This window comes from Nycticebus coucang, chromosome 18 (genome assembly GCF_027406575.1).
Source record: "Nycticebus coucang isolate mNycCou1 chromosome 18, mNycCou1.pri, whole genome shotgun sequence".
NCBI classification, from domain to species: domain Eukaryota; kingdom Metazoa; phylum Chordata; class Mammalia; order Primates; family Lorisidae; genus Nycticebus; species Nycticebus coucang.
The window spans coordinates 64,198,383-64,213,337 of record NC_069797.1 but is presented as its reverse complement, the minus strand read 5'-3'; the positions used below and the strand labels follow the sequence as shown (position 1 = coordinate 64,213,337).

General features: G+C 53.6%; 1 protein-coding gene across 2 annotated transcripts in view; it reads left to right on the top strand.

Moving 5' to 3' along the window:
- SCN4A (sodium voltage-gated channel alpha subunit 4) overlaps positions 1 to 14,955 on the top strand; it is a 50,476-nt gene that overhangs the window by 21,534 nt on the left and 13,987 nt on the right. For both annotated transcript variants that reach the window (XM_053568743.1, XM_053568742.1), the window contains 10 exons: positions 86 to 214; positions 678 to 769; positions 3,205 to 3,465; positions 4,231 to 4,294; positions 4,530 to 4,671; positions 5,424 to 5,633; positions 6,220 to 6,373; positions 8,066 to 8,304; positions 10,300 to 10,473; positions 11,272 to 11,628. In XM_053568743.1, the coding sequence (XP_053424718.1) occupies positions 86 to 214; positions 678 to 769; positions 3,205 to 3,465; positions 4,231 to 4,294; positions 4,530 to 4,671; positions 5,424 to 5,633; positions 6,220 to 6,373; positions 8,066 to 8,304; positions 10,300 to 10,473; positions 11,272 to 11,628 (1,822 nt within the window). The remainder of the gene's footprint in view (positions 1 to 85; positions 215 to 677; positions 770 to 3,204; positions 3,466 to 4,230; positions 4,295 to 4,529; positions 4,672 to 5,423; positions 5,634 to 6,219; positions 6,374 to 8,065; positions 8,305 to 10,299; positions 10,474 to 11,271; positions 11,629 to 14,955) is intronic.

Below are 14,955 nucleotides of genomic sequence, written 5' to 3'. Positions count from 1 at the left end.
AAGTGGCATATTTCATTTCTGTGGCCCTCCCTTCTGTCATTGGCACACACATCCCTGCCCAGGTGACATGTCCCCTCCCTACCAGGTACACCTTCACAGGAATCTACACCTTTGAGTCCCTCATCAAGATGCTGGCCCGAGGCTTCTGCATTGATGACTTCACATTCCTCCGGGACCCCTGGAACTGGCTGGACTTCAGTGTCATCGTGATGGCGTGAGCAGGGGCTCACTTCCTGAGGCTCAGGGTAAAGGGGAGGGAGCCAAGCCTTAAAGAGGGCAGCAGACTGGGCTGACTGTCTCAGAAGGTAGACTGCAGGGGCCAATGGTCAGTTATGCAGATAGTAAGCTACACAGCTCTTGGAGCCACCACTCCCAGGGTGTGGCTTGGAAGCTGTCCTGATGCCCCCTCCACATGTCATGATAACCGTGCGAGGGCGCTGACCCACAGAGTAAGCAGGTTATCCTTGCTACCCCCACTCACCAGCAGCAAAGCTCCTGCACTGTCCTTCCCAACTCTTGGGCCCCAGTAGGAACCTTAGGAGTGTCCAGCCTGCTCCCTGTCCCCCATGGAACCTCAATTCCTTGAGAATCCTCATTCCCGGGCTGGAGAAGCCCTGACTTCTGATCTACCACCCATGCTGGCTCTGACTCAGTCCCCACCCCAATCCCTAACCCAGGTACGTGACAGAATTTGTGGACTTGGGCAACATCTCAGCCCTGAGGACCTTCCGGGTGCTCCGGGCCCTGAAAACCATCACGGTCATCCCAGGTACTGGTGTGGTGCAGAGACCCTCTGCCTTAGCCAGCAGGCCTCCCTCTGTGCCCAGGCCTAGAACCTGAGAGCCTGACCCAGCATCACAACACTCCACACCAAAGCCTGGACACAGAGGGGCCTGCATGGCCAGGGACAGAAGGGGCTCTAGGTGGGCGGGTGGGCATTTGAGAGGCAGCATAGCAAGGTGGCCAAGAGCTGACTCGAGCCAGACTGCCTGGGTTCAGTTCTTAGTCCACCACTTTTAACTTTGACTTTGGGCAAGCCTCTTACCATGTCTGTGCCTTCGTTTCCTTATCTGTTAAATATGGTTACTAATAGTACTGCTCATTTATTTTTTTTAAGGATTAAATGCCTTGATATTCATCAGGCACTTACAGTCCCTGACCCATGGTGTGTGATATACAAAATAAGCAGACTGAGCAGGGCAGAGCTAAGGGGCTCAGTGAGGGAAGGTCTCATCCCTGAGTGCTCAATTAGGAACACACCACACACCTGCTGGGCAGTAAGGCTCTCGCAATCCCAAAGTCAAAAGCACAAAATTGATAGAATCTGGGTCCAAGTGCGGTAGCTCACGCCTATAATCCTTTCACTCTGGGAGGCCAAGGCAGGAGGATTGCTGGAGGTCAGGAGTTCGAGACCAGCAAGAGCAAGACCCAGTCTCTAAAAACTAGCCAGGTGTTGTGGCAGGTCTCTGTAGTCCCGCCTACTCTGGAGGCTGAGGCAAGAGGATCACTTGATCCCAGGAGTTGGCAGTTGCTGTGAGCTATGATGCGACAGCACTCTACCTAGGGCAACATAATAAGACTGTCTCAAAAACAAAATTGATAGAATCTGGGTCATTTGGCCCCTCAGAAAAGCATGTGGAGAAAGCAGAGATGGCTCATTAAAGGAGAGGAAGATGATCTGGAAAGGGATGCAGAGCAGACTTTGGAAGGAGGGGACATTGCTAAACCCAAGTGCAAGAAAGCGCCTGAGTTCTCTCCCACCCAGAGCTCTCTGAGTGCAGCTAAGGAAGGTGAGACCCAGAGGGGAAGTGCTGACTGAAGGCCACCCTGCACTCCTTCCTCTATGCCAGACCGCCGCACCCTTGGCAATAAGGAGGGTTTTATAAGAAGGCTGCTGAGCATTTGTTTTCTGTGTCAGGATATGAAGAGGAAACAGACTCATACTAAAATGGGAGGCACTATGATTAGGCTCAAGGAAGAAGTAATAGTTTTTCCAACAGAATCCGCCCCAGAATCCTGTCAGTGTTGTTTATGCCTGTGTCTGTCCAAGGAATGTGATGATGTTTCAAGATCAGTCTAGTGAACCCTGCTGGTGCTCAGGTGCTACTGGTCATTATAAGGAGTTAGGGTTCATGGTCAAATATGTATGGTAAGGAAACATGGTATTACATTTTTTTCTTTATTTCTGCAGGACTTTTCAGGGCATAATGACTCTCCAATAGCAGAATATAGAGCACAGCTTTCCCCAAACATTATGGACTACCTTATTTATTTATTTATTTATTTTTGAGACAGAGTCTTGGGATGTCACCCTCAGTAGAGTGCCGAGGTGTTACAGCTCACAGCAACCTCAAACTCTTGGGCTCAAGCCGTTCTCTTGCCACAGCCTTCCAAGTAGCTGGGATCACAGGTGCCCACCACTACGTCTGGCTATTGTTTTTGTTTGGTTCGAACCCATCAGCCCCACGGGTGCATGTAGCCAGTGCCCTAACCTCTGAGCTACAGGCGCTGAGCCTAGACTCCCCTTTAAAAAATTTTTTTTTATTTGTTTTTAATCTCAAGTTAATGTGAGGATCCAAACAACTAGGTTACAATGTTTGCATTTGTTAGGTAGAGTCCCTTTTGTAGTTGTATTCAGCACCCAAGAGGTGTGCCATATACCCTTGGTTGTCCCGGTTAAGAGGGAGCACACCCTTCCTTCCTCCCTCTCCCCTCTCACGAGTTCCTCCTCCTGCCCACTTGAATTGAGTTTTTCTCTTATGTAAGTGTGTATTAGTTCATCTACTGGCTTCAAATTAGTATTGAGTACATTGGATGCTTATTTTTCCATTCTTGTGATACTTTACAAAGGAGAATGTGCTTCAACTCCATCCAGGTTAATACAAAATGTCAAGTCTCCATCTTTTTGTGGCTCCCCATGTTTTAAGGGGAGATCGGTGTTCTGTAGAATACACTTTGGGAGTGCTAACCAAGGGACATTTACTAAGCTCCATTATATGCCTTTGTGTAGTTCCCCAGGCCAGGCAACAGCCCATCAAGTCTTTGTAGTTGATTCTGAGACAATCCGAAGGCCTTAGATTGAGGATGTGATCTGAGGAGGGTGGGGTTATGGTACCTCGGAAGTCAAGCCTTGGAGATGGAATAGGCAGAGGCGGGGTGGTGGGGGTTGGGTGAGTCCAATACTCCTCTGCCGTCTGTGACTAGGACTGAAGACAATTGTGGGGGCCCTGATCCAGTCGGTGAAAAAGCTGTCGGATGTGATGATCCTCACTGTCTTCTGCCTGAGCGTCTTTGCCCTGGTGGGGCTGCAGCTCTTCATGGGAAACCTGCGGCACAAGTGTATACGCTGGCCACCACCCTTCAACGACACCAATGTCACGTGGTACAGCAGTGACACCTGGACCCACAACGACACCTGGGCTGGCAACTACACCTTTGACTGGGAGGCCTACGTCAGTGATGAAGGTCAGACTGGGGGGCGGGCGGGCAGGCAAGGGGGCCGGTCCCTGCCTCCAGAGCAGCCCCATACTTACCAGCTCATGTAACCTCTGACAAGTCACTCCGTCTCCCTTGGCCCTCAGAATCCTCACCTGTAAAACTGAGATAAAACTTTCCTTTCAAGGGTTAGTGACAACAAATGCCAGATTGCTTAAAAAAATCCTTAAACGCTCACCAAACAAAGCAACAATCTATAGATCCTCTCCCCTCACCTGTGCAACCCTGTCCTCCCCCATCACACTGTGTGCTCACAGCCTGGCAGGGTCACATCTGTTCACGTGCCTGTCCTTCCCAGCCATATACACCACCACACTCGCACCTTGCTGCTATCAGTCTGCACAGGGCCTTCCTACCAATTAGGGGACGGTCCCTCGTCTTCACCTTGGCACCTGCATTCCAGCCCTGTTCACCCCTCAGGGCCCTGTGCAGGTACACAGAAGTCCCACGCACCTGCACACACGTCCCCTCTGGCTCTGTCTGTGCCCTGCTGTGTCCTGACTTTATGCCCACACTAGGGATCGCACCAATAACACTTGCAGCTGGGCTCCCTGGTTCCCACCCAGAGACCTTGGAACTTGGGGCTATCCTTACGGAGGGAGAAGGGAAGCTCAGGGAGCATCGACATGGCCTGTGTGGTGCACACAGACCTGTCCACAGGTGTGCAATGGGTGCATGCGCTCACAGTGTGTCCACGTGCGTGATGTGCCTCTTTGTGGTCTCTGACTCCCAAAGGAAACTTCTATTTCCTGGAGGGCTCCAATGATGCCCTGCTCTGTGGGAACAGCAGTGACGCTGGGTGAGTGATGCTAGGCGGTGGGATAAAGGTGCCCCAGGCTCTCAGATGATGGAGGCTGAGTAGGGACAAGGACCCAGGGTGGATGGGAATGGGAAGAAAACCTAGAGGCATGGATGGAATAGTTTTCTGTGTTGGGGACACAGGAAAGACTGAGGGATTTTTTTCTCCTGGGGTCCTCCATCTGTCCTCAGCTGGAGCTATGCCCCCCTAAAGCCAGTCCCCATCCTCTCCCTAGGCACTGCCCGGAGGGTTATGAGTGCATCAAGGCCGGACGGAACCCTAACTATGGCTACACCAGCTACGACACCTTTAGCTGGGCCTTCCTGTCTCTCTTTCGCCTCATGACACAGGACTATTGGGAGAACCTCTTCCAGCTGGTACCACTGCCCTAGCCCTGCCCCTCAACTCTACAGCCACTGCCCCTCCATTCTGACGGGGCCCACCCCAGGAGGCCCAAAGCCCTAGTGGGCCATCTCCTATATGGGACCCTCCCAATGTCCCTATAGGTGCCTGGAGCCTCCAACACTGGGCACCTGCCCAGAGCCAAGCCATGGCTGTACTTCTTTCCCCACCTTTGTTTTAAGAGTGGCAGTCTGGGCAACCAGTAAGGCAGCTTAGAAATTCAGTTCTGCCCATACACAATTATTTAACTTCTACTATTTGCAGGGCAAGAGTTTGGAGCAATGGTGTCTTCTGACCCCTGATGACATTTCTATCATGGATGTTAATAACAATAATAACAACAACAATAAGAGCAATAATAATAGCTACTCTCTCTTCAGCTCTTCCTAGGTGCCTGGCACTATGGCAAACTTAAGAGTCAAGCTGACTCCAAACCCATGTCCACCAATTTCTATCCTGGCTCTCTGACCTCAGCATCCCTAACCAGGCTCCTCTGAGCCTTTTGAGTCAGGAGACCAGGAATGTCTGGGTCTCAAGTATATATTTTGGCTTAGAATGTGGCTTAGTCTGGCAAGGATGGCCATAGCCTGCCTCAGAAGCCCTCAGCTCTTCAGGCTCTGTGAGGGAGCCTCTCTGCTTACCTGTCTGGGTAATGGGTGTGTGGAGAGGGGCAGAGGGTGAAAGGAGGTAGGTGCCATGGATCCCTCTTCTTCTCCCTGGCCCCCAGACCCTTCGAGCAGCTGGCAAGACCTACATGATCTTCTTTGTGGTCATCATTTTCCTGGGTTCCTTCTACCTCATCAATCTGATCCTGGCGGTGGTGGCCATGGCCTATGCCGAGCAGAACGAGGCCACCTTGGCTGAGAACAAGGAGAAAGAGGAGGAGTTTCAGCAAATGCTTGAGAAATTCAAGAAGCACCAAGAGGAGCTGGAAAAGGTCTGGACTCAGGAGGAGGGGCCAAGTACTCAGGGCTCTCCCTGAGTTGGTCCCTGGGTTGGTCCCTTGGTCCCTGGGTTCTCCTGGGCAGGCTGAGGGTGAGGGAAGGCATGGGGCAGGGGTTGCCAGGGGAAACAGAACACCCGAGGCTGGTAGGGTAGCATCCAGGCCATAGAAGGAGTATTTCCCTGCTCTGTGCCTCAGTTTCCCCATCTGTAACAAGAAATCTGGAATAGTCAGATCTGAGCTACCTTCCACCTCAAATATCTCTGGTTTGATGATTGTGTCTGGGCAGCACGTGGGTCCACATGGAGGGAGGGGCAGGTTCTGACGAGGCCTCGGAAGCGGCTACCTGTTTGCTCACTCTCTCATTAAGGGCATCAGACTGAGGGTCCTCAGTCACTTTAGTCACTACTCTGTCTCCCCCTCCACCACCAAGCTTGGCTCCTTCCCTACCTGCACTAGGTTAGACACAGGCCTAGAAGAGGGGCCCCCATCCTGCAGGACCCAGGAGTGGAGCTCCAACAGTTAGTTCCTCCCCTCGCTCAGAGAAGAACTTCACGTCCATCACCTTGCTGATCTACAGGCCAAGGCCACCCAGGCTCTAGAAGGTAGAGAGGCAGACGGGGACCCAGCCCATGGCAAAGACTGCAATGGCAACCTGGATGCCTCACCCGGGGAGAAGGGAGCCCCGAGGCAGAGCTGCAGCGCAGACAGCGGCATCTCGGATGCTATGGAAGGTGAATGCCCTGTACCCTGTGCCCACTCAGGACCCATAGGGCAGGGTGAGGTCTGGCTGGACCCAGCTGCAGGAAGGCAGTAACCTAATATTGCCATAGAAGAAAGGCTGTGATAAATATAGTCCTGTCTTAACCTGGCCCAGTTCTAGCCATGAGGTCAAGCTGCTGTGGGAATTGGTGCTTCCGGGCCAAAGTGATGGGGAAGGGCAGGCTAACAATACCAGCCACAGGCCCAGTGTTCCGGAAACTGGACATCCTGCTCAAGTGTTTCTCTGAGTAAAAGTCAAAGGTCAAACTCTGCCCAGGTAGAATCAGAACAGACTTCTCCCAGTCCCTGGGCCACCACGCAAGTCTCAGGAGAAGAATAAGGGTGCCGTAATGAGGGGAGCATGAACAGACACTCACAGGGAGGGATGCGTGGATGGATGGACAGGTGTGGGAGGAGGCAGATGGATAAATGGCTGGATGAGAGGGAGGGAGCGGAAGAGAAACACGGGAAAGGTGGCGGGAGGAAGGAGGAAAAAAAGGAAGTGTGACACGGAGAAGAGATCTGGTTCCCTCCCCAGGCCTGCTTGCCTTATGCCAGGGAGCTGGGGTCTTACAGGACTATACAGTCCTCTAGAGGGCGCCGTGTCACCTGGCTGTATGACAGGTGTCCAGGTATTTGCGTGCCCAGCCAAAGAGTGACTAGGGAATGCTGGGCAGAGCTGGTGGAGGAAGCCTCTAAAGTTGGCCATTGCTGGGACCATTATGAGGAGTTTGGGGCACCCTCTGCAGCACCGGGTGGGGGTGGTGACCACAGTCAGGGTAGACTCACTGCAGCCTTTGAGAGAGGTTTAGTGTGCTGATTGCTGATTTGGGCTGGGGGTTAACTGCCCAACCACCAGGGCCAACCCCGGGTTCCAGGGGCTGCTACCTACTCCAGACCCTCGGTCCCTCTACTTCACCTTTGAAATGGGAGGCACTAATAGTATCTGCCTCAAAAACTTCAGTGGTGAGTAAATGAGATCACACGGGGTTAGGTAGACCATGGAGGCCAGATGGAGAAGCAGCTTCAAGCCATGGTCCTTGCAGAGCCCCATGGCTTTGGGGTGGTAACAGAAGGCGTTTCCAGAAGGCCACTCTGGTGGCTGAGGATGGACTTACTGGGGACAGTTTTGAGGGGCTGGCATTCCTGCCAGAGAAGTGGGAGAGCCCTTAGGGGGATCTCTGACTGTGCCCCAGTGGCACCAGTCAGCTGCATGCTGCACTGGAACCCAAGTCCCTGCAGTGGCCTCCCACCTCTCCCTGGCAAGTCTGGAACCCAGCCAGGAATCAGGGCATCTCACCTGCCAGCTGGCCCAACTGAGTTCAGCCCAACTCACTGAGGTGTGAGGCTTTGGGGTGTGGTGGGGGTGCCAAGGAGGCAGGGCTTGGGGAAAGGTTCACTGAGGAGGTGAGCCTTTGAGGGACTGGGATTTGGGGCGGAGCTTTGATGAGGCAGGGCCACAAGGGGCCAGGGTTGTGGTGGAGCTTAGGGGAGGGACTTGAAGGGAGGAAGAGCTCGGAGTAGGCCTGGCTGGGGGTTGCGGTATTGGAGAAGTGAAACGCTGGGGAGGCAGGGTTTGGAAGGAGGGCCCAAAGATCTAGTAGGAGTAGGAGGCACATGAGTGGACAATCATCATCAGCTGCCTGTTACAACCCCACCCCCAGAGCTGGAAGAGGCCCACCAGAAGTGTCCACCATGGTGGTACAAGTGTGCCCACAAGGTGCTCATATGGAACTGTTGTGTTCCATGGGTAAAGTTCAAGAACATAATCCACCTGATCGTCATGGACCCCTTTGTGGACCTGGGCATCACCATCTGCATCGTGCTCAACACCCTCTTCATGGCCATGGAACATTACCCCATGACAGAGCACTTCGACAATGTGCTCTCTGTGGGCAACCTGGTAGGGAGGGGACAAGGGGACAGGGTGGCCCTTGGAGAACAGGATGGGAGAGGGTGTCAGGACCCAGTGGGGCTGTCTGGGCTATGAGGAAATGTGGGGCACTGTTGGGGGCCATATGTGGACAGGTTGGGGTTATGAGTTGATGTACAGGAGGTACATGGAGGATCTAGAGCATGTAGAATTTTTGCTTCAGAGCATGTGGGGGCAGGGAGAGTGGGGGTGGGGGTGTTGGGCTTCTTAAGATCAGGACTCCTGGCTCAGCGCCTGTAGCACAGTGGTTACAGTGCCAGCCGCATAGGCCGAGGGTGGTGGGTTTGAACCTGGCCCAGGCCAGCTAAACAACACTGACAACTGCTGTAAAAAATAGTCAGGCGCCTATAGTCCTAGCTACTTGGGAGGCTGAGGCAAGAGAATTGCTTAAGCCCAAGAGTCTGAGATTGCTGTGAGCTGTGACGCCACAGCACTCTACCAAGGGCTACATAGTGAGACTCTGTCTCAAAATAAATAAATCAGAACTCCTGGGCATCTTGGGTCCAAACCACACCCTGAAGATGAGGGTGAGGAGTAGGGGTGTGGAGATGCAGAGATGAGGGTGAGGGGGCTGACAAGCCTGTCCACTTCTGGAGATTGTCATGGGCCTGAAAGACAGTGGGGCATATAGCCATGTGTACCCAGATCCAGGAGACCCCAGAGAATAGTCCCCACCCCTCAACCATTTCTCCAGCTTCCCAGTGAAGCCACCCCGGCTCCCTTCTCCTGCTCTTTCCTGCTCTCTATTGTTGACACACACTGATCCACCCGCTTATCCTGGCCCATTAGGAGCATTATCACCTCGTTGCCAGCCCCATTGGAGCCTGACAAAGGGAAAAAGCCGCTGCCTCCTCCAGCCCTGCTCCACCCTTCCCAATTCTCTTTGCAATTTTTCTCTTTTTCCCCCCGAATGGCAAATGGGCAGATGCTCCCTTAACCCTGTAGGTGACAGGAAACCAGGCAGAGTAAGATGTGGGGTTTGGGGGAGGACCAAGGCTGGGCAGGTGGCACGAGAATCAGACCCTGGACTCCCCAGCCTTTGAGCAGGCACATCTATCCCATAGAGGTGCCCAAGGCAGCTATGGCCAGGCCAGGCTGGAAGGGCAAGGACATGCTCGGACTCATGGCACAGCTGCTGGGGTGTGCATGATGGGCCAGGCCTGCCTGCCTGTCCACCCCCTGCCCACACTAGGGTGCTGTCTAGGCACCTGCTCTGGCCAGAGACAGCTCCTGGGAGGGGCTCAGCATGTGCCCAGGCAGGCTGTGGACCCAGGGCAGCTGGTGCCTGGGAGGAGGGGGTTGGTACCCAGGGAACTTTCAGGGACTATGCAGCCCTCAGACCCCTGTGCCCAAAGTTGGCCTCTACTTATTGGTTTTTGTCCCTCTGGGCTCCTGCCCTAGACATCTGAGTCCACCAAGATCTGCTGCATCCTGGACTGGTCCAGTAGAGTGGCTGTAGGGCATAGGGGGAGGAGGCTAAACTGAGCACCCCAAGACCTGAGACGTGACTTAATCCCCTGTGGGTGGCATGATTGAGAGCTAGCTGCTAACCTCACCGAGCCTCAGTTTCTCATCTGTGGAACCAGTGCCATAGTCCCTCCCAATCTTATAGGGACTGGGATACCAGTGAGATCACAGCGTGATCCACAGAGCACTCTGCATGTTGAATATTATGGTCAAGTTGAGGCCCCAAGAAGCTAAGTGACTTACCCACAGTCACAAGGCCAGGAATAGATGAGAACAGGTCTCTGGGTTGTACCCACCTCTGCCCCATGGCTTGCCCGTTGACCCCATCCCCCCTCACATACGTACGTGTGGGCTGAGAGTCCTACCACCAGCCCCTCTTTGGGCTCTGGCCCCCTTCTCCTAACCCCCCACAGCCTCCACCAGGAGGTGGGAGTGGGATGGGAGACTCCCAAGGCCCCAGGCTCCCTGAGGCTCTGTGACAGGGACCCCACCCCACAGGTCTTCACCGGTATCTTCACGGCAGAGATGGTACTAAAGCTGATCGCCCTGGACCCCTATGAGTATTTCCAGCAGGGCTGGAACGTCTTTGACAGTATCATCGTCACCCTCAGCCTGGTGGAGCTGGGTCTGGCCAACGTGCAGGGACTGTCTGTGCTCCGCTCCTTCCGTCTGGTACTTGAGCTGCCTGGGCCAGGGGCTTAGAGGGGCATGGGGTGGGATAGGAAGGAGGTGGGAGGAGGAAGCCAGAGGGCTGGGAATGAGACCCCTCTGCCCTGTGCTTGCCCCTTGACCTCTCAGAACCTTTCCTACCTATGAAAGAGGGAGAAAGGGAACCATCCTTACTTGTCCCAGGGCTGCCAGGAGACCAAACTAACAGGCCCAGGACCCAATACTCGGTTTGATTCCTTAATTAATGACCTTGGGCTACAGTAGAGCAGGGACTCCAGGCCCTTAGTGCAGAACTGAAAACAGGCTCTGTAAGCTCATTAGGCACAGGATGGAGACTTCCAAAGTAGTGTCTCTCTACCACCCCATAAGGACCACTTTTATTGTTTTTTAAACTTTATGATGACACTGTATACATACACATAAGTAGAGAAAGAATAGTGAACTTCTGTGTACCAATCACCCAGCTCCACCAGATATCAACATTCTACAATTCTTGTTTCATCTGTCCCCCCAACTTTTATTGGGGAGGACAGTATGTTAAAGCAAAGCCCCACATATAATTTCACCTATAAATACTTTTGTCTGTATATTTAAAAGATAAGGACTTTCTTCCCCATTTTAACTCATGAAGAGCACAGGGTGTTAGGGTATGACTATAGCCATTTAACAGGCCAACTGAGTTCTCTGATGGCTCAAGGCAGGTGGGTTCAAGCTACTGCAAAGTGCCTTTTCTCCTAAGGATGGGGCTGGTGGGTTGGTGCCTGGGCCTCATTCACCCCTGCCCTCCCCTTCCCCCTGCAGCTGCGGGTCTTCAAGCTGGCCAAGTCATGGCCCACGCTGAACATGCTCATCAAGATCATTGGCAACTCGGTGGGCGCGCTGGGCAACCTGACGCTGGTGCTGGCCATCATCGTGTTCATCTTTGCCGTGGTGGGCATGCAGCTGTTCGGCAAGAGCTACAAGGAGTGTGTGTGCAAGATCGCCTCGGACTGCAGCCTGCCCCGCTGGCACATGCATGATTTCTTCCACTCCTTCCTCATCATCTTCCGCATCCTGTGTGGGGAGTGGATCGAGACCATGTGGGACTGCATGGAGGTGGCCGGCCAGCCCATGTGCCTCACTGTCTTCCTCATGGTCATGGTCATCGGCAACCTGGTGGTGAGTGAGGCTGGCTGTGTGGCTCCCCACTGCCCATACCCAGGAGGAGTGCAAGACGCTCCCTGTTCCTTCATTTTCTTTGTGTCAGGCTGTCGTTCCAGGGCCTTTCCCTAGTAGCCCAATCTATACGAAATTGCTGGTAGTTGACTATTTTCTATCTCCCCTGTCCCTTCTCCCACAAACGGCAATTTGATGCAGTTTAACAAAGTGACTGTCAAATTTTAACTTGCTGAAGAATCATATGGGACTTTTTTAAACCATACATTCCTGGCCCCACCTCCAGAGAATCTGATCCAGCAGCTCTGGGCTGGGGCCTCGGAATCTGTATTTCTGGCAAACTCGAGGTGATGCTGATGCTGGTCCAGGGACCAGGCTGTGAGTAACACTGCAGAAACCTGGCATTCTGAGTAAATTAACACGATAACAAGCCAAACAGCCCCGTGTTCCAATCCCTGTTCCTTCACCATTGTCTGACTTTGAACCAATTACTGCTCTCTCCTTGGTCTGGGTTCTGTGTCACACAGAAGAAAAATTAGTAAGTACCTCATGAAGTTGCTGGGGAGACTGACCCCCATAGTGTGCAGGAAGTCACAGCCTGGGTGGGGCTGGGACCCTTGCTCCTCTGGGCCTTCCCCTCTATCGTAACCTCCTCTGTTCTGGGGCTGGTGGGTCCTGGCTCGGAGAAAGAGAACCCAGGGCGGGAATAGGCTGCATCCCTCCCGCTGCTTTCTGTGGCTTAGGGCTTGGTATGCAGGGCTGGTGAGGGAGGCAGTACGCAGGGGGAGGGCCAGGGACACAGGGCCATGGCCAGCTCACTAGCATTTCTGTGGCTAGGGCCTGTGGAAGAGTCTTTCCTCACCTTGCTGACCCCAGTTCCTCCCCTTCTTGGGGTGTGGGGAGAGTACTTGGGTTCTGCCACAGTGCTGTACCAGCTGTCCCCTGAAGTGGCCAGCACTGCCTGGGCAACGGGGAGTGGGAAGTCGCCTGTCCCCACGTTCCGAAAAGGCCTGTGGAATCCTTGAGCTGCTAGCTCAGCACTTCTCAGATAACGCTGAGCTCCAGCTGGGGGCAGGGGCAGCTGGGGGAAAGGGGTGTCACCTCTGCTGGAGGAGGACACCATGGGACAGCTAGAGAGAACCCAGGCCTGCTGTCCCTAAGAAGAAGGTCTTAGGGAGCAGGAGGAGAGAGAGGAGAAGGTCCTTGAGCCCACATTAGGGCAGGACTCAGGTGGAGGTTAGTGGGCCCTGAGCAGGAGTTTGTGGATATACATTTAAGGGCCTGGAGGTGAAGTGTCTTCAGGGGGCTTCTGTCTCCATGTGTAGAAACTCAAGAACGTCTCAAGCCCCCTGCCTTGTCGCCTACTGACTGGGAAACCTTGAGCAAGTGATTTAAGCTCTTTGAGCCTTGTTTTTCTTATCTGGAAAAATGCAGGTGATGATGGTGAGGACCTGCTTCACTGGGTGGTTGTAAGGATTACATGACACTTGTCCGTACTTAGCCAAGCGCTTGGCTTATGCGGCCAGGTGAGCTCAGGTGTCCCAAGTATGCAGGGGCAGCAGTGGCAGTTTAGGTGGAAGCCATTGATATAATGCTCCTGGTTTTGGGGTTTTTTTTGAGACAGAGTCTCACTTGTCACCGTTGATAGAGTGCCGTGGTGTCACAGCTCACAGCGACCTCAAACTCTTGGGTTCAAGCGATCTTGTCTCAGCCTCCCAAGTGGCTGGGATTTCAGGCTCCCACTACAAGGCCCGGCTATTTTTAGAGACAGGATCTTGCTCTTGCTCAGGCTGGTCTTGAACCTTGAGCTCAGGCAATCTACCTGCCTCAGCCTCCCAGAGTGCTAGGATTACAGGCATGAGCCACTGTGCCTGGCCCTAACATTCCTGGATTGATGTTGGGCTCCTGTCATGTGCCGTGCCTGTGCGAAGGGTGTTCATGCATTGTCCCCAATCCTCTCAGCCACCCTGAGAGGCAGGTAATGTTATCTGCACAATGTTGGGGAGGCTGTGCCTGGAACCACAGCCATTGAGAAGCTGAACCAAACTAGAACCCAGTTCTGTGTGACTCCAGTTACAGTAACATCAATTATAGCAGTATTATTGTGACACCAACACCAGGATGGTGACAGCTGGTGTCTATTTAGCATTTACCCAGCATTCCCAGCATTTTACCGGTGTGCATCCGCTCTGTGATCATAGGCACTGTTTATCTGTTTTATAGATTAGGAAGCCACAGGTTCTGGGAAGTGAATTGGTAATGTTTGCAGGATTTAAGCCCTAGCAATCTGGCCCCGAAACCACCGCATGGCATTGCCTTTGTGTGGGTGTCACCCCCATCACACACGCCCCCACTCACTGACACCCTTTTCTAGCCTAGCTTTGTGCCCAGAGGGAGGCAGCACTGTCAGCTCCTTGGGCATTGTCCCCTCCCACTCTCCCTACCCCCCTCACACACACCCCCAGGCCTCAGAGAAATAGGTGTCTGCCAAAGGACACCAAGGTACCCTTCCAGGGACTGTGGGGACCCATGTGCCCTGTGTCCATGGCACTTGGTCACTTCCTCTGGGTTATTGTGAAGAAGAGGAAGTGACTAGGGCCTAAGTAACCCACCGCACAGGGCCCCCAGGGCGTGATGTCGGCCCCCTCCCCTGCCCTCCCTTCGCCTGGCCCAAGGCGGCTATTTCTGTCTTAGGCAGGAGCCGTGTGCAAACCCTGCTGACCCAGAGAGCAGCTAATTCCCATCTCAGATGTGTTTCTGGCAACTGGATGCCTCTCCCCCAAGAGAGGGACAGGAAAGGCCAATACATAGGAGGGGGGCAAAGGCAGAGGATTCACTAGGGGACGTGGTGGGGTAGGGAGTGGACAGTGCACCCGCCCAGGACATTCTCTCAGAGAGGATTTTAATACGTTTTTAAACATATTAAAACATAATAATGTTAACGTAACACAGCAGAGCGAAGTCAGTGACTACAAGACCTCAGAGGACACTAGTGACAGCCAGTGGGGAGACACATGGAGGAGATAGCCAAGGGTGGCAGGTCCACATGCGTCCACTCACACCACAGCCCTGCCCAGGCCCCCAGAGTTAAAACCTGGCTATGCCTCTGGCTAACAGGAGCCTGGACTCACCCCCGCTTCAGCCGTGTTTCACCTTTTACCTTCCTCCCACCATCCAGGGACGAGCGGACTGATGGAAGGGAAGGCTACCACATGGCGAGCCTCCCCGGCTGCCATTCACATTGTAGTCTAACATAGTAGTCTAAGTGAATGATGCCCTGGAAAGTTGTTCAGTGACTAGAAGTCCGGATTCTAGTCTTGGCCATACTGT